The following is a 27,273-nucleotide window of genomic DNA, read 5'->3' on the forward strand; positions in this document are numbered from 1 at the left end:
TGCTCTCTCTACTTTCTCTGCAATCTGAAATGTCTTTGTGTGAAAATGTCATAATGTCGAGTTAGGTTTTGGGAATTGTTGTGGTTTTAATGTTTTTAGTGAAATGATGTTTATCTGTACAATGTGACTTTTGTTAGGTTTCATGGTTTGTGGAGTATTATGTTTTCTTTTCTGTAATCTAACATTTGCTTATGTGAAATGCATGTGTCATATTTTCTAAAAAAAAAAAAAAAAAAAACGTTTTAAATCCTGTGTGTTGTAAAATGTATTGTTTTCTAAAACATTGGTTTGTGGAATAATATTGTGTTTTCCCTTTTTTTTTTTAGTGTTATGTGAAATGTTGTTTTGCACCTACAGGCCACCATACAGGACATTTATCAGTAATCTGGGCCAATAACGTTCCTAATGACTGAACAAACCAGCATGCACTTTGAGCAATAAGTCAAACTCTTGCTACGGATAATATGTTAAAATACTGCAGTTTATTTCACTGGAAAAATGAGTTTGGTCCTTTAGAGCTCTGTTGTTTGAACAGCCGTGAAAGTATCTTTTATGATGTTTAACAATCACAGATCTCGAATGGGAAAATTCGGGGTATTTTGAGGCCATCCCAATCGCTAATGAAAACACTGATACCGAGGTTATCGAGGTCATTTGCCCCGTTGAAGGTCGAAGCATCTTTAACCTTCCTGTTCCAGAGTGAAGGGAGCTGAGCCGCCGCAATCACTCAGTAAACGGTAAACAGAATCGATAGCAGGATCACCTCCGGTGACTGCTGCTCTCCTAATGAGAATCAATCATGTCTTTGTTCACAAACCGGCGATAAGGGAAGAGAATGTAACAGCCGTACAATATGCCTCTTGTTTCTACAGAAATCAGCGCAGTTACTCACTGGAATAAATGCCAGACCGGTTGCCAGCATTGATTTTTGTGACTGATTAAAGGCCCTACCTGTGCAGAGAGGAATTGGAGAGTTATTCACAGACAAGACCAGACCTGAATAACTACATACTGTACTAGTAGCCTGTTGCTGGGTCTGTTGGATTAAAGAGCTCATAGGTTTGCCAGCACAAACTTCTTGTATTTGGTCTCCAGAAGCGGAATATTTAAGCAGCTGGAGGGTTGAGCACCTTCAAATATACCTGTGCATGGAAACAGGGGATTTAACAGGTTCCTTAACTTAGGAATCATAGCAGGTAATATACTAGTTACTTCCAGAACTTAGAGTCACTTCAAGACACAAAGCACAGATGAAGCCAGACCACGGTCATTGTCTCACCCTGACCAAGGACTGTTAGAGTCTCAACACACACAGCAAAAGCTTTAGGAACTTCAACTTTTTATGTGCATGTTCAGTATAAATGCATTATAACCTGTGTTTAACCTCATTATGATAAGATCAGATGTAAAGCAGTTTCTGAAGTCCTACTGAGATCAATGTTCTCTTCTACAGGAAAACCAGCTCTACCAAACAAAAGAAATACACATATACTTGATAAAAACTCTTGAAACAATATAAAAATCCCAATACAGTAGGACAATCAAGAATAAGGCTCAGACAATGAGTTGTACTGCAGGCAAACACTGTCCTATCTAACACTTGTATTTAAAATGAAAACACTTCTTCATATGTGGATTAATGTCTTCTCTTCTGACTTAATGTTTTTTTTTTTTTTTATTTTGCTTTGTGCCCTATTTGTAGGTCACTTTGGATGAAAGCATCAGCCAAATGACTTAATGTAAATGTGATTCAAGCCCAGGATGCATTGCAACTCATTATAGTGACAGTGGACCCAGACTTCAGTTGGTCAGCTTGTGTGCTTGGAACTTTTAATGTAAAGCTCTCAAGTGATCGAGTATTACGATCATGTAGTCTGCAGTCAGTGAGGTCAAAAGCCTCTGCAACTTGGATAACAAGGTCTTTTAAATCAAATATACATGTCTGCAGATTGCTGTAGACCGACCCACCGTTTCTTATAGAAAAGGGCATTTTCAGGGGCATTTAGTGAACCTTGTGGTCTTGGGGTCGCATTTACATTCCCTAAAGAACGTTTTCGCTTTTGCAGTGTAGTTGTATCGAAATGTAGGGTGATGACGGGAAACTACGAGTGTTTATTTACAATGCAAGTTGATTGGAAAACCAGTGCATTAAAACTAATCGCTTAACCATCCAAATTTTACATGAGTTCTGGCTTTTATTACAAAATTCTCAATTCTCATTGGGAGTAATTTTCTTCCACACTGTTTAGATGCACAATCCTGGCAATCTTAGTTGGTCAAATCAAATCGGCAAAGCTATGACGTCACAATTTGCCTCCCCTCCTTTTATTTCCCACATGTCACCGTTAGCAACAGCATCGGTTCAGGTAAAAACCCCCGCAGACACCTGCCGGAAGGCAAACTAGCTAACAGGGAGGGCCTGCAACGCTTGAATGGTCTGACAAGGCAATCAAAGAAGGGATTGACAAGGTCACAACCTGTGTGTGTGCACGCAAGTGTATTTTAGTGCTTCTCTTCTCTCAGTTCAGTAACCAGCAATATCTTTGTATTATTTGAAGGGTCAGACGGGCGGCGCGGTAAAGTGGCAGGGAGTCAGTGAGCCTGTAGATGAATTTAACCTTTAGTTATACATCCAGCGAGGTTTATTTTCAAAGGTATTCAACACTCGCTGCTCTTTTTTTTATTTCTTTTTTTCCTACAGTGTCAACCCAGTATTTGAATGGATGGATATTATTCACTGAATTTAGATTCAGTTAATTTTAATGACGTACATCGCATGGTAAATTAAAACCTTTATACTGTACAGTAGCTCTTTTAGAAATCTTTTAAGATATAATCACTTGTCACCTGTCTGTTAAAAAAAACACCCAATAATGTCAATTTTTGCATTTAAGGCCTGAGTAAAGTTAAGGCCCAACTAATATTTATATGGATAAATATTAGTTCATATCAATATATATTGGATTCAAACATACTGCACTAGACTCCAGCTGAGTGACAGCCATGGTGGGGGGGGGGTGGAGAACCCTCTTTTGCTCTCTATTCTCTGATGGATGATGAGAAACTGATCAGATTAATTCCCAATTAAAAGCGCCGTACTAATTTAAGAAGATCACAGTAAAACCTCCTGGTCTCCGAAGGTTTCTAGTCTGAGTACTCAGATCATTTACTTAAGCATTGTTCTTTGTCTTTCACATTATCCTGTTAGGGATAATCTTCCTGAGCGAACCCTCTGAAATTGTCCTGGCTTCCGACAGATTGCACTGGCTTGTGAAATGTCTGTGTCCATTTGCTGAATTAAGGATAAATACCAGTGTAAAAAAAGGAACTGTCCTGCATTTAAAATGCTACTAAACTATTAGCTCAAAAATAAATACATTCTTTTTTTTAAAAAAGGTACAAAAACAACAACAACAGAATGTTTCATTTCAAATGAATTAATATGATATCATTTTAATTATTGCTACATTAGTTTGTTGCAGTTGTTTTAACACCTTACACTCTATTTGGATGATCACAGGCTCTGAATCCAATATTTAGAAATTGAACTACTTTACGTACTGAGGGGTAGTTTGTGAATTTCAAACTGGAGATCAATAAAGTCGCATAATCAGACTATATTTTCTATTATTATTATTATTATTCTGAAATGTAGTGAAGTCAGAAAATGAAAACACCCGAGCAAAGTAGAAATCCCAGGAAACATGCTTAAGTTTTGTAGTCAACTAAATGTTCCTACTTTGCATCACTGTTTACAGTAAAGCATTAAATTGGTTTGACATCAATAGGATATAATGCAATTAAACATTACAATAATCACTAATTATATTATTGTCTGTAACTGTTCCATATATGCAAAATCACATTTCCTCTACACGTCACTTAGCCTTCCTCAGATGAAAAGATGAGAAGAGGGAGTGTGTGGGTGGGGGGGGTGGGGGGCTGGGGGGGGTCCCTTTAGATCTCACCCAGATGTTTCCTTTAATCCTGTAATTAGCTGCAATTATAGTAATGAATACAATACATGAAGTGATCATATTTGCACACTGAATTAATTCGTGTAATCACGCCATATGATGAATCGTGCTCCTTTCGGACACGTCTCCACTTGCTCACTTGATGGGCTTTATCTCCTCGCCCAGTTCTATCTCCATCCCCCTTATCACAACTCTCGACCGTCTTGCGTCTATCTCACCACCCCCACCACCTGCCTCCTCCTCCCTTTCTTTGTCCTAAGTGTAATCCATCTGGTTTCCATCATGAAAAGCGTGGGGCACAGAGAGGTGAAAAAATACAAAAAAAAAAAAAAGAACAAGAGACAACAGAGCAGAATAGGACACGACAAGAGCCCCTTTAGATGTTGCAGATGATGCCTTTAATCCTGTCAATAGCTGCAATTATAGTAATTATCTCTAATAGCAGCACATTGTATTGAGACTCTGATATGCTTAACAGATGATGCAGAGTCGTGCTGCCTCCACCGTGCACAGAGGGCAGCGTGCTTAGATTCATATTAATGAAACAGGCACAAAACAAGGCCAAATTGATGATGGTCCCAAGAGGTTTATAGACCGCGGAGAGTGTTTTTCAAGGTCCGGGTTGAGGTCTAATGGAGGTCTCAGAGATTATACTGAGTGTTCTTTGTGCTGCGCAGAAAAAGAGACCGGAGATTAATGTTGGGAGGTAGAAAAGATTTGGTGCCAAAATACGATGTGCTTGTGTTACAAAATGCGTGAGTTGAAGACGGACAGCCCGACTACACCCTCTCCCTTCAACTCAATTAAACTGAGAGAGCTGCCGTGTTAAATTTATGAAAGATGCTTAGCAAGTGTGTTAAACTGTAACAGAAGCAAATATTTATAAAGTGTACGGAGAAGGTCGGCCTGTAAAATCCAGCTCTATAGGTCATTCGTACATTTGGGCAGCATCTTTGAGGAAGGAGGTTAGAGTGCGTGGATGGGTACGAAAAGCAGAGGGTCGTCCCCACAGCAGACTTGAGGTCAAGCTTATCGTGAACTTACTCTGGTTGTCATAGTGACCATAACCCAACCATGACTAATGTCTAAACCTAACCTGTGTGTCTTTCCAACCAAACTGCTTTGGTCACACATTTATAATCCAGTGTTTTTTACTGTTTATTGCCATTTTGATGCCTTTGTAACACTGTGCAGGGGCATTTTTTGGTGCCTGGCACCAACAGGGGGCTGTTTCAACAGATGCCTGCTGTCCTGGGGGGCACTGTTTTATCAAGTGCACCCATGGGTTTTATGAGCGGGTAGGAACAAATGACTAATTGTGTGCATTTTTAGCATAAATGTAATTATTTTTATTCATTCTTCTTCTTTTTTCTTTTTTTGTCTTTCAGCTTATCCCGCAAGTTCAGGGTCTCCACAGCCGATCATTGGTCCGCTTTCACATCAGATGGGGGTAGGATGTGTATAGGATGTGTATGCACGCAAACAAAGAAAATCCGACACACGGTTTCGAATTCTGCTAGCAATAAGGCATATTTTAAAGTCATTTCTAACTGTATCAGGATAGAAATGTGATAAGAATGGAAAATGAAATACTAAAGATACTGAATGTCTTTTGAACTGGAAAAAAAAAATGCATGTTTTCGATTTAAACATAGTTACCCAACAGTTTTTCTACACTGACACAATGTCGGTGACACCACCAACTCCCTACACACACATTTTACATCACTTTCTAACTCACCCTATCTCTCACACACTCATTCAAACACTCACAAACTTATTCAAGAACACACATAACTTTGCCTGGTTCCTCACTCTCTTCCACACACACACACACACACAAACAGGGACACACAAATAGCCCTGCCAGATCTTGGTGTGAGGTAGCTCCTCGATGCAGTGATATAAGAGGCAGACAGGAGACAGAACGGGTCAATAATTCATTAGAGAGAGGGCTCAACTCAACTTCAACCTGAATAAACTGCCTATAACCACACACACACACACACACACAGGAGTGTACACCCACGCCTCTCAATCTGTCTCCATCTCACTCACTTCCAAACATTGTCTCAAGGACTGTCAAGGGATCCAACCCTTCCACTTTCCATTTCCAAGCACTTTTTCCCCCCTTCTCAATTCTCAACACTCTCATCCAAATTACTGCTGATATGTAATTTGACAACAGTGCAAGCTTCCTTTTTCCTGCAAATAACTAATATTTGACACCAATGTGACCTGACAGTGATGTGGCAGATTAAAGAGGCAGCTTAAATAAACAGAGACCTCTTTTCACAAAGACTTAAACTTAATAGAATTGATACAAACAGCTTAATTTTACTGTTGCACAATTTTATTTGTTATTGCTCTTCTTTATTAGGGCTAATTTGTTGGGGTTCCTAAGCAACACTCTTCCACATCGAGCCAATCAGGTCTATCACTGCAGTTTAGAGCTTAGTTTTAAAATAAAAGAGGCCTTAAAGATCTCATTGAGCTAAAATCTCAATCATCAGGTGCGTTAGTCTTTATGCAGAGGTAGTAATTTTTTTCATGTAGAAAAACAACAACAGAACATTGTTTAGCTTTAGATCATGTCCACTGTATCCAAAGATTTTGTGTTGTTAATGGACACCTGAATTGATACTTCTTTTAGTTCTAGTTCGGATAGTACATGTAAGTTAATGCCATGAGCTGATGAGCCATACAGTGAAGTTATGGGAAAGAGTAGTGGAAGCTAGGCTGAGGGCAGAGGTGAGCATTTGTGAGCAGCAACATGAAGATGCGTTGGAGAAAAGTGTCAGGTGTGTTGTGTGATCAAAGAGAATTTGCGAGAATGAAAGGAAAGATGTTCAAGACGGTGGTGAGACCAGCGATGTTGTTCGGCTTAGAGACAGTGGCACTGAAGAAAAGACAGGAGGCAGAGCTGGAGGTAGCAGAGCTTAAGATGTTGAGGTTCTCTTTGGGAGGGACGAGGATGGACAGGATCAGGAATGAGGACATCAGAGGGACAGATCATGTTAGATGTGTTGGAGATAAAGTCAGAGAGGCCAGATTGAGGTGGTTTGGACATGTTCAGAGGAGAAACTGTGAATATATCAGTAGAAGGATTCTGAGGTTGGAGCTGCCAGGCAAGAGGTCTAGAGGAAGAACAAAGAGGACATTTATGGATGTAGTGAGAGAGGACATGAAGTTAGTTGGTGTGAGAGAAAAGGACGCAGAGGACAGAGTTAGATGGAGGCAGGTGACACTGTGCTCGCAACACCCGGAGAAGTTACCCATCATTAGGAGTTCAGACGATGTCATCTGGTGGGGTTTTGGAAAAGCAGGTGGACCCTGATTACCAACTTCAAAGCGTGCGCAACCTGCTTTTCCAAAACTCCACCAGATGACATCGTCTGAACTGCTAATCATGGTAAACTCCTCCAGGTGATGTCATCTGGAGGTGTTTTTCAGCTAGAAGCAGAGCAAGTTAAAAAGTGGCCCTTTAATGTGCCAAACTTATATACAGTTTGGTCACATCAGAGATCAAATTACAGTTGATGAAAAAAGTACAGCAGTCGAAATGAGGCCAAACTCAACATAAAAGTTTATTTGGACAAAGTTGTACCTAGTTCTTACTTGTAAGTCACTTTGGAGAAATTGTAATTAACTGTAATCTTGCCTGGCACTGAATCTGGCTTTGCTATAGTAGCGGGTCTTGGTTTTAGTGCAAATGTTATTTTGGATCAAAATCGGGGCCAAACTTAAGCGGTGCTGCTTCTTTCACAATGTTCCTATGATTCCAGGAAATTCAAAAAAAGCCAGACTGAATACATGCTTGTACACGGGAACAAATGCATTAACGCTGTGTTTCACCCAACAGCTTCGCGGCTGCGGGAGCATAGAGCCCCATGTCTCTGTGAAATTGGCATTTTGTCAGAATCAGGTACATTGAATGGATACAACCATTCAGCTTTGTGGTGTTTACACAGACAAGAAGAAAAAAAAAAACTCTTACTTGTTTCACTTTGTCACAAAAATGAGAATAAATGTGAACAAGTCTCACCCTTCTTTCATCTAATTCTCAGTTCCCCTCAATGTGCCTCTTCTTACCTCTAGTAAGATAGTTTTCTTTTTCACACTATTGCCCTTGTTCACTTGGATTGAAGCACCCTTGAAAAAGAGCTTGGAGTTCTACATAATTCTTCTTTCACTCTCAATTCTCTTCCATCATCACCTTTATAATGCAAAATAATATGCAAGTCAATATTATCCAAAACTTTTAATAACGTCTCTTTCTCTGTCCTGTGCCAATGTCTCATCTTCTGTCTCCTTCATTCATTTGTTCCCCGCTTCTTTCCCCTCGTTCAGCTGCTCCATCTTTGACAGAGGTCTACGACTTTTTTCTTTTTGGCTGCAGACAGTCAGACAGATGCCGCTGTTTCTACTGCAGTTGCAATAAAGCAGACAACTACTAGGGGGCCACTGAGGTGAAATGAAAGATTTGGGAGATGCACAATCAGAACAAAATGTTTTCATTTGGCCTACAAGCACACTGGAGGTAATATTGTTTGCCATGGCAGCGCATGCAGATGCAGCAGCTTCTCTGTCAATTTGCAGGTCTTCCACTGAAAACTAACATCTTTTTGCAGCAAAACTAAGTTTCAGAGAATAGCAAAGTGAGTAGCACCGTGAAATGTGGATGTGCTGCGTCTTTCTTTACAGTGATATGTGGCCACACGGCAACATTCATCATAACCAGCTTCAGAAACACCAGGGATTCCTGGCCTGAAACTTTGCCCATTAGGTCAAGCTTGCAACAAAAGGAAATACACTTTACATGGCAGACTGATGTGTGGAGAAACACCAATGTCTTTCCTTCTATGAGTTTAAACGTGCGGCATGTGTCAGAACCGTTTTACAATAACTTTACCAAACAAAGCAGGGTCGTAGGTAAAAGCTGGTCTCATTCTATCAACGGTATCAAAAAATGTGTTTCTATACAACTAAACTGCAAACAAATTCTTGTAGCAAACATAATGACTTATTTATTATGTTCAGATGCAACATATTTTTTCTATTAATGAAACAGCACTTTTATTAAGGCACCTGTAGAAAGCACGGGACTGTCAAGCCAAAGATCCGAGTTCAGTTGGAGAGTCCTGTATCTGGTTCGCTTCAGGAAGCGGACAAGTTGCTAGACTGACCTCATACAATGTGATGACTCCATTGGTCTCATTAGGAGCTTTCCACTGCATGAAGATCTTCTCTTCGTAGGGCGTATTCTGCAGGGACTCCATTGGCACAGAACCAGGCACTGCAGAGACAGAAAGGTTGGATTTCTGGTTACTGTTCCATACATTTAAAATTAAAAAAAAAAAGCCATTTAAGCATTATTAAGTAGAGACAGTTAGAGTGTGTCCACCTACAGAACACACTGCCAACATACTGTAGCAGACACTATGCTTCAGTCCTAAAAAATTAATATAACTTCTTAAAACAAATAAGAAAAACAGAGCACAGGGAAAGAAATATATTGACGGTACAGTAGAAAGAAGGGAGAGTGGGAAGGAAAGTTGCAGAGAGGATAAAGCGATGAATAAGACCTCTATTAAATTTCACTTCAGTTTCTTCTCATTTAATTCTATTATTTAAGTGTAGCAAAAGTTTCAAATATCTGGGAACCTACTCATCAGAAATATTAAATTACCCAAAATCTAATTCTGGGCTTTTTCCCTCTGAGGCACAATGAGACCCGCTGCTTGCTCCACACAATTTTATCATGAAAGACATTTGCAACAATTAGATTTGACACCATATTCCATTATATTTTTGATTTTCTAAATTTTCTTTTATATAAATTTGATTTTGCTGATGAGCACACGCAGTAAGAGTTGAGCTGAGAGGTACTTTCTGAAAATGAACTGCTGTCCAAAGTACTGCATCAAACACAGACTGATGATTGAGGTGGGATGAAATTAGATGGAGGAATGGGTATGAAAAACGGATATGTATTGATACACATGCGCGATCAAACATTTCATCTTTGTCATCAACCTATTTTCAGTTAAATCAGTTGTTGATTGAACATGCTGCACAGTGCACAGGTATGAGAGGACACCTCAAAAATAGCTGAGTGATTATTAATTCAGTGTCAATGGACTAAACCTTTCAGGGAAAAACTTTCACCTGATGTCTGGACGCTCCGATTCCCAGGTTATAGAGACACAGCGTGTTACCTGTTGCAATGACTCTACATTAACACAGGTTGCACACAATCATGACTTTAAAGTGTCACACGGTCAGGTTCAAATCCAGATCACATAAACGCTACTGGAGTTGGTTTAGAAAAGCTTCACTCTGCAGCATTTAAACACATCGTCGTTTGGACCTGAAGTCAAGTGAAGTTCGTGTTCATTCACGAAGAACAAACAAAAGATGTGAGTAGATCATTTCCATTTCGGTAACAGACAATGGTTTGGCCCACGAAGACAGACACCTGTAAACTCAATAGGTTGTTTGTACCAGCCGGAGAAAAATTTATTAATTAATTAATGAATAAAAAACAACTGTCTTTTCACAGTTGTAATTGATTGTATTGTTTTTTTGTTTTTTTTTTGTGCCATTTGCATGAGACGCCTGCTGCCACTTTGGTGCCTGGCTGCAACATGGTCCAGTTTGAGAAGACCTCATAGTGGTAGAAATATACTAAGAGGTGGTATTAAGGTTTTGGCCATCTTATTTAAAATAAATGGGGGGGGGGGGGGGGGGGGAACATTAGAATCCATTATATAATTTATGTGCTCATACAACACGTATGTGTGGAAGTTATTTTATTATTATAATCAAACACTTGACTCATTATAGTGACAAATCTACCTAGTAACAAGACAGTGCGTGTGTCTGTGTGCTTTCAGGAAGAGACATGTCTTCTCACGTCTTTACAGACGGAGGAGGTGTCAGACACCTCGTCAGGGAGTGAAGCTGTCAAACACGAAAATACACAAAACTAGACACGAAAACAGATGCGGCTGCACACAGACACATGCACACCTCACACTAGAGCCATCAACACAATCGTGTGCGCACACACACACACACACACACACACACACACACACGCGGCACAAATTGTTCTAAATTGTTCCAACATTACACAAGAGGGAAAAAACCTTAGAACCACTTATTAACATAATGCACCACCTACCACGACCTCAAGAATAAACACACGGTTGGGTTATTGAATCACCTTTCTGACGGCTCCGACTTAAAATCTGAGAAGCTTTAACCTGGAAAAAGTGGAAGTCGTGGCAGAGCTGCGCTGTTAGATTGCATTAGCCTGTACAGGTGGAACTAATCAATGTTCTGACGACATTTGAGCAGCGTATGTTAGGTTCACTTTGGTCGCCTGACATTGGAGAAGACGGCTGAATATACTGTGAAGTGCACAGTGTGACTGGAACTGCTGAAAAGTTAACTGGTAACATCAGAAAGTGCCTGTGTGTAAATAATGTTGCTAATTTCATCACTAGACACTTGAGTGATTCTAGTAAAACTCTACCTAGTAACAAGAGAGTGCGTGTGTCTGTGTGTTCAGGAAGAGACGAGCTTTCTCACGTCTTTAAGCTGACATACAGACGGAGGAGGTGTCAGACACCTCGTCAGGGAGTGAAGCTGTCAAACACGAACATACACAAAACTACACACAAAAACAGATGCGGCTGCACACAGTCGCATGCACACACACACACACACAACTGTGTATGTAGACAGTTTCAAACACACACATTCACACACTAAGGGGTGTGAATTGTTCTAAATGTTAAAAAGGAGACAGACAGAGCCAGGAGGGACATCTGACTGCAACATGTTAAAACAAGTGTGTGTTTATCTTTCTTGCTTCACTCACTGTTCCCTTTACGACAATTCAGCACACAGCGAGGAATACTTTGTACCTCGCTGTGACCTCTGACCTTTAACGTCAGTGCTATTGACTGTGCATAGTGTTGGCGACGGAGGAAGTCGAGCTCATTCTGCTGCTGCACTCACTGTAAGTCACCACGGATGAGCGTGTCAACCGAGTGTGACAATGATAGGAAGCTGTTACTGCTGCCTTTGTCTGATGCACCACAACTGGGGAGGAAAAAAGAAAAAACTAAACAGGAAAAAAATAAAGCTTTTGCAAAAAACATCCGGAACATTCAGCCATTTACAGCCACAAATTGAATCTAACAAAAAAGAGATGGATGCGCCGGAGCATTTCCTTTTACTCTTGAGGATTGGGCGCCATTATCCATCTCTCCTCAAAGCGTCAAGGAGCTTTGGAGTGACCTTCAGCGAGAGGAGTAGCAAAGCCCTGCTATTTTTTTGATGAAACTGCGTGGCGCCACACGGGGGCACAGACCAGTTCTTTTGGATGCTCAAAGTTCTTTTTGTCACAGCGCAGTATTTTTCAGTGTCAAGACCCCTTCTAGAAGTCATTGCTCTTGAAAGAGCAGTTGCTGATATGTTCCTGACTTGCCTTGTTTATTTAAGCCTAAAAGCTTTAAAGCAGGTTGTGGCATTGAACTGCGAACGATCTGTGCGTATTTGTTTATTTGCAGACTAAAGAACGGCTCATGCTAATTTTGTAAAAGTATGTGGCATTGACGGTTCGTTCATAACACCTGGCTGTGAAGTCGGACGAGGCGGTAATGACTTGGGCCAACGTGTTTATTCATTTGCAGTTCACCCCTTCTTCTAAACGCTCATGAAATCTTTACCATATTTGTTGAATATTTTCACATCCCATCCTGCACCATATTTACAGAACAGGTGCATCTAACAGCTCTGAGCAATTTACCAACATTTGATGGCAATTTGCCGACAGATGGTACTAAAAGTGACACTATATATAAATAAGCACGGCTCAGTAGCTAATTGAGTCACAGCGTCATCACAGTCATTTGAAATTGTGTTTAATTTATAATCGTTTGCAGCCCAAAGATTTCCACAATTTGTGTATTTGACCAAAATCCAAAAGCTGTCTTTCACAATACAGATACAGATCTGGATTTAGATGCAGAGGGACAACATCTACATGAAATTATTCTCTTTTTACTGTTTATGTGCAAAAAGTGCACGGACAACACACCCTAGAATTTTGTCGGCGAGCTGCGCGATTGTGCTCAGTCACGGTACAAGATGACCGAGTGTGAGTTCGACCTTTGACCTTCTAAAACCTGACTGACCTATGCTCCCTGAATGCCTCGCACACAGTCCAGACAACAAAACCTTTGCTGCCTTATGTTCCTTAGTTGCAAACAGATGTGTTCGTTAAACAGCCTCGATGAACGACGCTCTTTTAGCAGATTCATGCACAACAATGTTCTGTTACAGATATGGAGATGCACACACACACACACACTAAGCAGACTGCTGGAGAAGTCTCACACAAGAAAATTTTGATTAGTAATTCCAAGGTGTTGATTAAGGGCCAAGCCTGTGGAGCATATCAAATTATTCTAACAAAGAAACGCAATTAGATGCTGCCATTTTTATTCAACACGTTATCACTCACTTTTGTGTGTGTTTCTGTGTGCACTTGTTTTTTATGATACTTGCTGTCTATCTGGATAGCTGGGCGGTGGCTGTGTGTGTGTGTGTGTGTGTGTGTGTGTGTGTGTGTGTGTGTGTGTGTGTGTGTTGTGTACCCCGACATCTGCTTTCTAGCATGTACATAAATGTGTGCATCATGATTCACTCACACTACGCATTTGTGTATCTGCCAGGAACGTGCATCCTTGTGTTTTGGTGTCTCGATCTGTGTTTGTGTGTGTTCCTGAGTGGCGTGGGGGGGGGGCCTGTGACAGAAGAAAACAGGCTTCATTGAAAAGATAACAGCAGCTGTACCACATTAATCATAACTTGATTAACTTCCACCTTGCTACACAATGAACGGCCTCCTTTATTACGCCAACACTCCCTCCGTCTTCCCTATGTCTCCGTCTCCTCTCTCCCCTTCACTCTTCCTGTTTTTCTATCTCTCAACCCCCTCTCACTCTCACAATGCTTGGTTCAATTCAAATTGTCTTTACTGGCATGAAACGAATCCCTGTGCTTCCTCTCATGCTTTTATTTGTTTGGCACTCTCCATCTGCGCCTATCCATGGTCTATTATAACAAGCATAAACAGACCTGGCTGCTAATATGAAAAATTTGACTTTTACTGTTTGTAAGTGTTTACAGCTTTGCAGCGGCTACTTGTAAGCAAAGGCAAATTGAAAAGCAAGGTCTGTTAGTGATCTTGGGAATTTTTGGAACTACAGATATTATTTTGCAGCAGCTAAAGAAAGTGGATTGAACTGAATTCTTTTGAATGAATATAGCTGTACATTAAGTAGTGGCAAGTTGCATGGAGATGTTTGCGTTGGATAGTGGGCAGTTAACAATGAAAAAGCTGAATAATGTTGGATGTTTTACTGCAAGAGTCAATAGTTTTGAAGGCGTAAATACATTGTTAGTGTTCAGTATAAACATAATTATGAATTGTCATTTATGTTAAAAGTCGACATATTGTTTTAACAGAAATCGTAAAACGTTCACAAGAACCACGTATTTAAGTGTGTGATGCCGTTGTGCAGTAATGGAAAACAATAGAACCAGGTTGGACTGAACAATTTTTATTGTTACTCTTTGCCTTTAATTTTTAAAAAAACGTGTTACAAGTGTCGTCAAATGCTGCTGTGCTTTTCTGCCCAGTTTTAGGAATCAAAATTGGCAGGACCAGAGAAATTGCTCATAAATTCAAAAAATGCATAAGTGAATATGGTAGAATCTACTAGAAATATCCAAACAATTTATATTACTGTGATGATATAAATTGTCTCGTAAAAAACAAAAACAAAAAAACAACACATCATCATTTGCTTTAACAGCATGTTATTTGATATTTGTTGGCTTATCCAATGATGGATTTCTCATTTTACAGTGAAACACCTCATTTAATCATGTGTTCACATACGAAAACATGGCATGAGCCAAACAGCGTAGATATTTTTTTAAAGCTGTTCTTCATGTGTTTCAAGATTTCATCATTGCAGAGGTTTATCCTCCCTGTAAACACTGTGATAAAAGGATTATTACTAAAATCTGTATTAGTTGCTATGAGTCAAAATGACTGTATTCCTCTTGTTTCTTGGGAAAAATGGGAGGGTTTGCTACAAACAGTAGAAACATATTTTCGGTATAAGGCCGGGATGTGTTTTCCAAAGAGCACATGTTAAAAATATTTCTTATAACATTCAAATATCACAAAAATCAGTGGGGGACAGAAATGTTGTGTAAAAAAAAAAAACAGGCTTGTAAAAGTGTCAAGTGTGTGCATTCTTTGAAACATTAGGATGAAAAACATTTAAGGTTGTTAAACTGAACATCACTGGTTTTTCTTCCAAGCTTCAGAGAACTAAGGTGCAACACCAACAAAGGCTCAGTTAATGATGGAGAATTTCTTTTCACTTACAAAACTTTCTTTATAGGTTGAGAGCATTCGGTGATCCTTGATATATTAAACAGAGGGTTAAAATGATGAAAAGTCTATAAATACATGTACTTTCAAAACCAAATGCACTTTGATGAGTTCCCCCTTTGAAAAGCAACAGCTGCTGAGAAGCGAAAATAACAAAAGCTAATGTCTGTGTTGTTTTTTCATCTACTGCGATCTCAGCAGAAGCACCAATGCTTTGAAGGATTATTAAATCTCAGTCATTTTGAGCGGCATGGGATCATTTCGTTTATTTCATATGAATAGGGTTATTTTTTGGTAAACAAAAGGATTTGGGATCAGTATTTTAATATTTAACATCTGCTGTGTAACTTTGCTGTTTAACCACTGACAGCAAATTTAGCCTGAAAGATAAAAACATGAATGAAACTATTATCAGTCAAGGCTGTAACATCCTACTACTGCTACTTGTTAGAACAACACCCTTCACTTTTTCAGTTTAAATTCATCCAGTTTTTTTTATCTTTAAAATTTACTCCACATCTGCAAAATTAAATCGGATTACAGGTTACACAGGTCCTGTGTACGTACAAAACAAGTCCTCTTTTTTGATGCAACATGTAAAGTATATGATCAAACAGGATCAGTTATTCAATTGTATTATATCGTTCATTTTATTACTGCACAGTAATTTGAGTTTAATTTAAAAAGTTAAGTGCACACAGTACTCACCTATGCAGATGATTTCACTCTATTCCTATCAAACTGTAATTGTTTTCATTATCACCCATTCACACTCACAGTCACGCACCGATGGGGGAGCTGCTACGCAGCTGGCCAACGTTCGCCGGGAGCAACTAAGCTGGGGCATTGGTGGAGGACCGCTCTACCTCCAGCGCCACAGTTATATATAAAGTGTGTATATAAAGTCAGTTCTGCACCAGGTGCCTGTGGCAAAAAAAAAAAAAAAAAAAAAGCGGGACATTTGGACGCCTTTCGAAAGAGTCATAATGTGACGCTGTGGGACGAGAACGGGTTGGTTAATCCACAGTGTTGACGTGACGACCACAAAGCAACAGCTAATATCAACAACCTGTTGAGGATAATATGGTATCAAACTGATGGCATTTTGTTGTCCTCATTTTACTAATGCAAAACGGTTCCATGACATAATCCTCAGACAATATGTGCTGAAGAGGTGAGACAGAGATGTACTTGCATTGGCACATTTTAAGAATAAGAGGCCTGGCAGCAGCTGCGTTGAGCCGGCTCGACAGCGACATGACAAATTGGTGTGTCATGGCAAGGTTAATAGGCCGGTGTGTACCATAAGCGGTACATAACATTTGTCTGTGAGGCACTGTAGGTGTGCAAGCGTGTGCATGTTTGTTTGCAGCTTCAAAGTGTCTTTAGTAATGGACGGACAGCTGGAGGAAAATGGAGACATGGAAAATAAATCAACAAAATAAACGGACACACATATGGTTGTGCGACAAGTCCTCAAATGTCCTTTAGATAATTTATCTCAGACAAAAGTAAGAACACTAACGTCAGCGTGAGCCACGTGCTCCATGTAATGAAGAAGTATTATTACCCTAGTGATACTGTACTGCATTCGTTTGTGACTGTGTAGGTTCAAACTCCCTAATCAACAAACTCTGCTTTCGCTCATCTCCACCCACAAGCAGCGTTGTATCATTGAGAGCAAACACTTAATCTCATCTTTTTAACTTTTACATAGACATATCTTTAGACATTTTTATTTTTTAGACACTCAGACTATGAGCTTTGTATTGTTATGCAGCACAAAAAACATTAAAACCCATAACTATCTGGAGTAAACATGGAATTCTTTTTCTAAATTTGTAAGCAGCATGAAACTATTCTTTGTTTTCGTACAGTAACCGTAGTTAGGTAGGTCGGTTTGTGTGCATGTGCAAAATGCACTGCAGGTTGCAGTAAGTGAAATTAGAGAATTAGAATCCTCAGAGTAATGTTATAAATGAAATAAAACAAGTTGTATGCACTGAGGGAAAATAATTTAAAATAACTGGCCGGTCTATCCGTGCTCTCATTGAGTAAGAGGCAGGGTCCACGCTAGACAGGTTTCAAATCTATTTCGGGGCCAACACAGAGAGACAGACCCAGACAAGCATTTACACTAATTAACCTAAGGTGCAAGTGTTTGGACTGGAGTAACCAGAGGAAACCCATGCAAGCACGGGGACAAGATGCAAACTCCACACAGAAAGGTCCGGGAATTTGAACTGAACCGCTTCAGGTACATCAACAGAAGTTTCTATAGAATCAACATCAGGACGTTAACTTGGCCATTGCCCTTATTTGGTACTTGTGTAGTTAGGAATCGTCGTCAGCCATCTTGCTGCATGACCCATTTTCTGGCGAGCTGCAGTTCACTCATGAATACCTTGACCTTTTTTTTTTTGGTACAATGTATTTGTACAACTTCATTCATAGCTCCATCAATGATGGATCATAGTCTCATCTGTAAACAGACAAACTGTCCAACAGTCTTCTGTTTTATTGACACGGCCTTGAACAAACTGTAGATGGGCAGCAGTGTTTTTCGGGAGAGTAAGGGACCCACCACCCAAGTCCAATGAGCTACTCCCTAATTCGTCTCCTGTCCCATACTTTTGCCACACACCAATATTTAAGATTATGTTATTTAGCCCCTTTTCAACAATAAATAAATGGACGTTCTTTTGGATTTTTTTTTTTCTTTGTTTTTTGATTTCCCTTTATCTAATTTTAGGACTCGTGTGAAATGCAGATTTTATGCAGAAATAGATAAATTTTTAAGAAACACTGCACGAGTATAAACGTGTGTGTATGTGTGTGTGAGAAGCTGCTTCAATTGCAGGAGGACCAGCTCTATAAAGCCATTACCGTACAAACAGCAATTAGCCTCCGTGTGAACAATTGCTGTTCTGTTCCCTAATTACTGAATTACAACCAGGAGATTAACGATGGTTAAATAAAAAACAATTAAGAACAAAACAATTAAGGGTTTTTCCCTTTTCCCTGAAGCCATTGCAGCTCCCCACCCATGTTAGGTCTTTTTAACAGGTTCAGGCAACTTGCAGTTTGTGTGTGTTCAGCTAGTAAAGATAGGAATTTCAGGGTGAGACGTGATGTTCCCCAGAAGCTAAATTCAGAGGATATTAGTTATGAGATCAGGAGAGGAACAGTGAGCCCTGAGGAGGGTGGGAAGGAGATAAGAGATTTGGGATCATTAGAAGAATGTTTTTATCCTGCTTTTCAAACGCTGCTCTAATGGATTCTAGCTTTTCCACTTTATTGCAGTCATGTTGTTCAGAGATACGTGAAGCATCAATGAATTATTGGTGGTAGTGTCTGGGGCGAGAACTCGACTCTCAGTTCTCGATTAGTAGACCACAGAACTCTCCGGAAAGGAAACGGGAGCTTAAAATGTTGTTTGGACATTATTTCCACACCTAGGGTACACTTCTGTTTGAAGCCTTAATCGCGTATGCTGTTATGGAGCATAGAGCTTGTCCTGTTCAAGGAAACAACAGTGGATGCTGCACAGATAGAACCTGTGAGATTACAGACCTAATGTGTATCTAATGGTTACCCCGTTGCTTTAAGGCAACACCTTGACAAGGTACCGTAACCACTAAACAGCAGATCCGAGTATCGACATGGCACTGAATGGTCCGTTTCCAGTGTTATCCCGCCCATAGCGACGGTTTGATTAGTCACCTGCTGGCATAGCTTTCGTGAGAAGGCACGTGGGAAACATCTACAAGCTGCACACATCACACAAGACTTTGAGATGAGAGACACCTGTCCATGTCATGTGTGGCCATGAGTAAATGCTGATACTGTAGTAGAATTTGACAGTAGGTTATGACAATGGCCTACTGAGCCTATTAGCATGTGCAGCAGGTGCACAACTATGGTGCACCACAAGACAACAAGAACATTTCAATAAAAAGCATCAAATATATTTCTGTTTGCACGTCACACACACGTGATTGACAGGGCCCAAACTTTAAAAGCACCTCTTCTTATTCTGTAACGCACTCAAGTATTAATGCACGAGCCACAATGACTTGAACGATAAACAGAGGGTAGAACTGTCACCTTCCTGACAGTTTTAACGTATAAACCGAGACATTATAAGGTTGTAAAAGTAGAATCCACAGCAAAGCTGCTTTGAGTGTATTTGGGATAAATGAAAAAAATTTGGTTGCTCTAGGGAGAAGTTGCACTGGACTAGCTGTTGTGAAGTAGTTGCAGACAGGGATAATGTTGTGTTGTGCAACTTAGCTGTTAAATCCGTTAATTGCAACTTTACAGCTTTACTCACCGTCCTCTTCGGTCTGTTTGACTATCTCCTCGCTCTCTTTGCTGCCTTCAGGGTTGGCCAAGACCAACCGCAGTCGGACCGTGACAAAGGGCCTCAGCCCCCTCAGAGTGTAATGTGACGAGGTCTGGATCAGCTCCTCTGCTGCAAACTCCTGCTGGTTGAACACATACTGGTACTGCACCTGAAAAACACAGGGAGGAATAGATATATTTATGTTTATTTATTTATTTATTTTCCTTGAATGATTCATCTTTTACATAAAAGTCAAGTTATTTTCATTGTGGAAGAGAATTGATTTAGATATATGTCTGTGGTTATAGTATCGATTGGAGCCAGCTGTAGTTTACATACCGTCAGATTGTAGCTGTGGCAGCGAGTCACAGCGTAACCAAATGTCTCCCACTGTACAGTCAGCTGACGGGCTCTGACGTCCACCACGTTGACATTTTGGGGTCCATGGACTGGATCTGAAGGAGACACAGATTGGCAGAAGCTGAAGTTAATTCTTCAGCTGAGCGGGAGAGACAGGAGCTCAACCGAAAGGAAGATCGTTGAGCAGTTTATTTAACTGTCTTTTTAAATTTGCAGGACCTTACACAAAATGCTTGATCACCATAACATTTGTCTTTGAATTCTGTAGTTTTTTCTCTGAATTATATGTTTAAACTCTGAACTGTCTCATGAAATGATCTTTCCCCCACATAATCCTGACTTTAAAATCAGAATGATATTTTTTTCCAACAATTCTGCAAAAGTCCGTAATGATTTTAAAGACAGTGAGAATTCACAGAGAAAAAAAAGTCAGAACTCTGGGTTTAAAGGCAGAATTTGTCGCTTCATTAATAGTAGCAATAATCCTTTTTCAAAAGGATGCAACAATTTCAGGTGGTATTTACAACCAGTAATTTGCTTCAGTGGCTTGTGCAAGGCCACTTTGATGGAACACGAAGGCTCTAAACAGGTTCAGAGGTTCCAGCCTGTGATATATTAAAGCCCAGACAGTCTGTCTGACCACTAGGCCTTGAGGCATCATAACAAAGGCCCAGATTCACAAGCCAGAGATTACTACAGGCTCTGTATTGATCTGCAGACATTTAACATTGTCATTACTGCATTTCCCATATGTCACTCAGACACACACACGCGCGTGTGTGCGTGTGGTGCACAAATCACGTGCACTTGTGTGCACAACCACCAACAGGCTCAAGCTCACCCACGCTCGCACTCAGACATGGCAACAACCACTCACAGCATTGTTCCAGCCATATGTTGGGCTCTCATCCCCAGGTTTGTGTAGCACGACTGACTGCACACTAACAAGCTTGTTCAAAGTGTTCTTCCTGTCTGGCTAATTAGTTTCTATCAGCTAACGACAGCAACTGAAACAGGTCACTGTATAATTAGAGAAGCTATATTAGTTGGAGGTCTCCAGTGAAAATCAAAACTTTACTCACAGTGTGTGTGATCTCCAAAATCTGGAAAGAACACATGCCTACACAGAAGAAACGGGTTCTGGCACGGAGGTAAAATCTTATTCATTATCCGCGATAATTGTTGGAAGAACAACTCGGCTCATGAATTAATGACATTTGAGAAGATTCTGTTGTTTACCAAGAACCTCAGGCAGGACTTAATGTTTTAGAACGTAACTTCACAAGTCTGGTGCTAGTGAAACGGAATGAATTAGCCTCACTGTTTAAATAATGCAACTTAAGTCACTGTTGGGAGGAAGTCAAGATGATCACAACTTCAATTTTCAAACTAAATATCTTAAAGAATTTCTCACTTTTTCTGTAATTATAATTTGTTCACAATCAGAAAACTAATTACTAATCGTCCTAAGGTACCTAACCTGTCAAAATAGTTTCAATTTGCAATTGAAAAACAATATAATAACAACATAATGACTAAACAAAAGGACACTTGTTAAAACCCCTTCACATTGTATACGAAGACAGTTGAGTGCATTAAAAGATTAGACAAATTGGACAAGATAAGACAACAGTACCATGGGTAAGTAGGAGGCTTATCCAGTGGCTTGGTGACAAATGTTTTAGGATGTGCGTGTGTCTGCAGATGGCTACTCTTGCAAGTCTAAGATGTCTTGTCCATGTGTGTTCAGTACAAGCACTGAGAGAGGTATGAGTTTGGGTGCAGACTTTAGGCTCCCTGGGGCGATTTAGGGTTTAAATAGTCTGTGTTTCTACTTAAAGGAACAAAGCCCATAAGTAATCTACCTTTCTTTTATAATACGGTGGCAGACTGAAGTTTGGAAGCCAAAAAAGCTGCAGGGGGCCGAGTGTATCACCCAACTCTGGGGGTCAACACAGCAGGCGATGATGCTTTCACACAAGCCAAACACTGTCCACAGAAAAGGAAGCCTCGCTACATCTGACTGGAACCGATGCAGCTAAGCCTCCACTTGCTGCATTTCCATTCTGTTAAAGGCGAAAAAAGGAAACCCAGACAGCAAATAGTATCGATTCCGACAGAGAACTTCCAACAGATTATATAATTAGTTGTTTAGAGCTGCCTCTTTACTTGTTTGACAAGCAGGGGGAGATTTTTACAAACTTGGCAATGGGCGATGAGTAGTGAGTAGTTTTTAAGGTCAGCATTTAAAATAAACTGAAAATATTAATGGTGATAAAAAAACATCCAGACCGATCAGAAGTGAAAATGTTTTTTGGAAAAGTGGGAGCTAAAAACAAAGGAAGATCATTTTTTTTCCCCCGAATCAAACCCCACTAGAGAACAAATGCGAACTAACCTGTAATTATGCATGTTTAAGCTGATCAAGTGATGCACCTGTAATGAATGCGCACGCTGTAATTCCTCAATTACAGAGACATAATCATGCACCACTGAGCCAAAGACAGAGAAGAAAATAACCAGTTTTCCCCGAGAATAGCAATAAATCAAGGCTCCTCTCACTGCAATGACTCATTTCTGCAAAGCATGTTAGCTAAATCACATTTATGTTCGGAAGTCTGGAGAGGAAAAGGCCAAAAACAACAAGATAGCAGCCGGCCAAGTCCCTCCCGCCAACTATCACCAGCACCAGCAGCACCCACTTAATCCAGTAGTCTTTCAACTGGGTATGAAGGCAGCTAATCTTTCAGATAATCTGGCTGGTGCTCAGTTGGAGCCCCTCAAAACACATCGCTAATTTCAGTTTGGGAAAGAAGAGAGAGAGAGATGTTACGGACCGAAATCACAATCACAGTCAGAGTTTGTCTTTAGATTAGCATTCTGTGCATGTTATTGGTGCAAACTGTTTTGCTGATTTCTGATATAAAACTGTCTAACCCTTTCTAAGGGGTGCAGACAGAGAGAAGGACGGAGGGCTACGGAAGAGGGGAAGCAAGAGAGTTAGAAGTGAATGGAGCAGTCTGGAGAGACATGCTGACAGAGTCTGGATGGGAAGAAGCAGAAGAGGTTATGTGAATTATAACTTTGTTTACATTGTTAAGTCAGTGATGGTGTCTCCCAGTCTGCCCTTGGCTGTGACAAATGCCAGATTTGCCACATCATCCATCTGATTTATTCTGTCTTACTCATCTCACCTTCTCGCCTTCCCTCCTAAAAAAAAAAATGCTCCTTGTAAATTTTCCTTTTCCCAATCTGTCGTGAGCTCGCCGTCGCATCCATTTTGCTCTCACCTGAAAACCGAAGACTGAAAATGACGAAAGGGATAAAAAAAAAAAAAGCTCAGATGGAGATAAATGAGGTCTGAATGCAGGGACAGATAAGAAAAAGGTTTGAGGTGGCTGTTGCTCAGTTGGTAAAGCGGTCATCCGTGAACTGGGTCACTGGTTTAATTCCCGGCCACTCATGGCTACGCGTCAAAGTGTTCTTGGGCGAAACACTGAACCCCGAGTTGCTCCCAGTGGGTCAGGTGAGCACCTTACATGGCAGCCACCACCATTATTGGTTTGCTCTTGTTTCTTTAGAACATTTGTGTCTTTTTGCTCATTTTGTGTTTATATTTTTGGGGGTTTCTGGCCTTTTTTTTTTCCAAATCTCTTTTTATGTCCATCAGCAAAAACATTACTGCTAGTGACCTTAATTATCTCATAGAGGGTCAGGGACAGCATGGCCACTCTGAGTAGGCTGCAGATACATGTGATGCACTGTGTGCAGAGGTGGTAGAAGTACACAAACTTAATACTCAAAAGTATAACTGATAAAACTAATTGTTTTTCTTGTCTCTTTATTCAATGTCTGCCCACGTTTGCCGTATTCGGTATCATTTAGTATATTGTTTTGGGTATTGGCCTCTCTCTTTGGTAATTTCCTAGATTTTAGATGTTGTTTTTTTCTGTCGGCTTTATGTTCCATTTTTGTTTATTTTTTTCCACTTTTGATCATTTTGTGTCTACAGTACTTCTGGTCACTTTATGTCTGTGGTCTTTTAACAGAGCTCAATGGATAAATGCACCGATTGAAGGATGGAAACAAATTGAAGAAGGAAGCACAATCACACCTCCAGAGGGACACTGGGCAGAGCTTCTACCCTCATTAATCAGCATGGGTCATGGGTTGCCATGTTAGCCATCACACACTGTGAAAGGGTATTTTAGATGGCACAACTGGCACACACTGTGACAAGGCCAAACAACGAGGCATGCTGCAGTCAGATGTGCTTCCCCTCTCCCTGGTGGACCAGAGCATCCTTGATATGCACATTAAAAGGACAGCAGTGTGTAGCTACAGCAGAGCTACGCAGTGCTAAGGGAAGGAAATGGAAATTAACTGCAGTGCAAATCACTATCAAAGTGTGGAAGAGGACTGTAGAAGCTGGTCTCAAAAACATGTTTGGCAATGATATCAATTGTTGCTCAACACTGGGATTGACCTTTGATTTTACTACAACTCTGGGCTTTACGGTGTGTGTGATCACCTGCACAAAGCCCACCAACAAGCATGTGTGCGGGTGAATGGAGTTAATTCTCTGCTGGTCTGACCTGAGATGAAGTTGTTTTGCCTGTCTTTGAAACTACTTAAGGGCCCGTTGGATGTTTTGCCAAGTAGATATCTAGTTCAGGCGAGGGCCTAGTGAGGCATTGTGTTTTGGGATGCCTTCCTGAATCTGATGAATGAGCAGCAGAAATGGAGCCATTAATCCAGAGACTTTAGGGAGCCGTTCCAGGGAGAAGTGAGGGGCGAAGGAAAAGGAGAAGCGAAAATCAATCTTGCTGCCTCCCTACGCTCCCCATCCTCTTCCATGCTGCTTTCCTGATTCCTGTCCCGTATTCCTATTCGTGCGCTTTTCCTTGGCAGTTCAGTGTTGTTTTACAAATTTTACTCAGACACCTTAAACACAAACTAAGGTCAGCAATCGGGAAAAGCTAAATCCACGCAAATCTACACAGTCACCAGTTTGCATGTCGGACCAATAGATCTGTGGAGGACGCGATCAATCTGGCCCGTAACTACCTATTACAACATCTGGAATTCCCCAACACCTATGCCCAATATACCGTTTCTTGATTTCAGTTCTGCCTTCAACACTATCAAGACACCCCCCTCTGCTACAGGATCTGGAGCTTCCTGTCGGAGAGACAAAACAGAGTCAGGATGGGGAGCCTCTCATCACGTCCGCTGACCCTCAGCATCGGCCCCCCTCAGGGATGTGCTCTTTCTACCTGGCTCTTCTCACTACACACAAACGAACTCATATCTACTCACACCTCAGTCTCCATCCTCAAGTATGCGGGTGACGCTACAATAACTGGACTCATCATTGACAATAACTACACTAAGGTGAACAGGTTGCCCAAGTAGTCACTTGGTGGCGTAAGAACAACCGGTAGGTTGCAGCTAGGTTGTCTACAAACTTATCATTGATTTCTTCCACAACCCTGCTCACCAACCTCCTATCTACATTTCCTCTGAACCACTAACCACATTCTTAAGCACACACATCACTGATAATTGATTACATCTAGAAAAAAGCCAATAAAACATGATGATGCCCTCTGGGAGGCGCTACAGGTCCTTAGCCGCCAGATCGCAAAAGGCTCAAGAATAGTTTCGTTCCGTCTGCTATAAGGACAATAAACCGAGTCATGAACTGAAAACAACCTGCACTTAACTAAGTTTGGATGTGGATTTGTCTTTGATCACATCTGAATTGTTTGCAAGTGATTGTTATTGTTGCCTTATTTTTTTCCACAGTCTTCTTGTGTGGCCATCCATAAATGACTCGGGTTGCTCGGCTTGCTTTGGCTTGTAAGGCAATGAAGTCTACTGGCGATGTCAGACTACCAAGAAAAAAACCTTCTGATAAATTCTATACCATTAGCAAACTCTTATGTGATGATGTTGATGATTACAAATCCTCTATATAGTGGACCTCAGGAAAAAAACCTTGTTGCTAAGGAAGAAGCTAATATTATGTCCCTTGGAGGTCTGCAATCTTCTAGCCATTTGATGAGCCATTTCGATCATGCACTACTGTGAATGCTAGTTGCCAAAATGCATGAGACACGCAATGTGACTTCTTGGTGGGTAATGATGCATCGCCATGTCGCAACATTTTATTTTTCACTTCAAGTCAAACCTTTTATGGATTTTCTGGCAACTTGCAGCTCCGGTCCATTTCATGCATAGAAAAATAAGGAATCTAGTAGAAATGAAACGGAAGTGCACACAAAGAGGTGCTGGATTGCCCAGTATGAACATAATTTGCAGAAATCTGGATATGGCAGCACTGCTAAAAGTTTCAGCCCCGTTGAAATCTACGTGTATTGATTACAAGCTGTTCTTGTTGTAGCACAAAGTTCTCCTAATCAGTTTTCATCTGTCGACGGCCCCGACGATACAGAGTAGGAGCTTGTAGTAAGGCAGTATTGAAATGTAAAAACTGCATTAAAACACAAGAAACTCTTTTTTTTTTTTCTTTAAATCAAAGAAAAATGTGTGTGACATGATGCCATGTAGCTGTGTCTGGTCCTGCAACACACTCCAACAATCCATTTGTATTGCACCTTTATCCGAGCTTGTAAATGTAAATGCCGAGCTTGTAAAAAGTAAGTACTGTTCAATATGCCCTTACTGGCCTCAGCCACATGGCCCAAAGACTCACACTGGGTTTTGCAAACATGCCATCAAAGGCCCTGTCACACTCTCTCCAGATTTCCTTTATGTCTTTCTACTTCTTTGCAGTTGCGTGTACCTTTGATTTCTTTTTCCTGTTTTTCGTACTCACAAAGTGAAGGCAACAACATAAAAAAAAAAAGAAAGGGTTAAAGAAGTGTCGGTGTCAGGGAGAAAACACAGAGCATCCCTCTGGGAAAAACATGGCAGGGACGACGCTTTGTTCCAGGGTGAAACCATGGATTTGTATGTGTGCGAGCGTGTATAAGGAAATAACATTTCTAAAGAAAGTACTCTGGCCAAAGGGTAGGAATACAGTTAATATGAGAGGATCCTAATAGCTCATATCACTACAAAATACACACACACACACACAC

At 40.6% G+C, this 27,273-nt stretch overlaps 1 protein-coding gene across 13 annotated transcripts in view; it reads right to left on the bottom strand.

Moving 5' to 3' along the window:
* ptprt (protein tyrosine phosphatase receptor type T) overlaps positions 1-27,273 on the bottom strand; it is a 284,214-nt gene that overhangs the window by 134,325 nt on the left and 122,616 nt on the right. For all 13 annotated transcript variants that reach the window (XM_067505363.1, XM_067505361.1, XM_067505367.1 and 10 more), the window contains exons 9-11: positions 20,147-20,262; positions 19,796-19,976; positions 9,164-9,273 (exon numbers count right to left, since the gene is read on the bottom strand). In XM_067505363.1, coding sequence (XP_067361464.1) covers positions 9,164-9,273; positions 19,796-19,976; positions 20,147-20,262 — 407 coding nt within the window. The remainder of the gene's footprint in view (positions 1-9,163; positions 9,274-19,795; positions 19,977-20,146; positions 20,263-27,273) is intronic.

Source organism: Channa argus, chromosome 5 (genome assembly GCF_033026475.1).
Source record: "Channa argus isolate prfri chromosome 5, Channa argus male v1.0, whole genome shotgun sequence".
NCBI classification, from domain to species: Eukaryota; Metazoa; Chordata; class Actinopteri; order Anabantiformes; family Channidae; genus Channa; species Channa argus.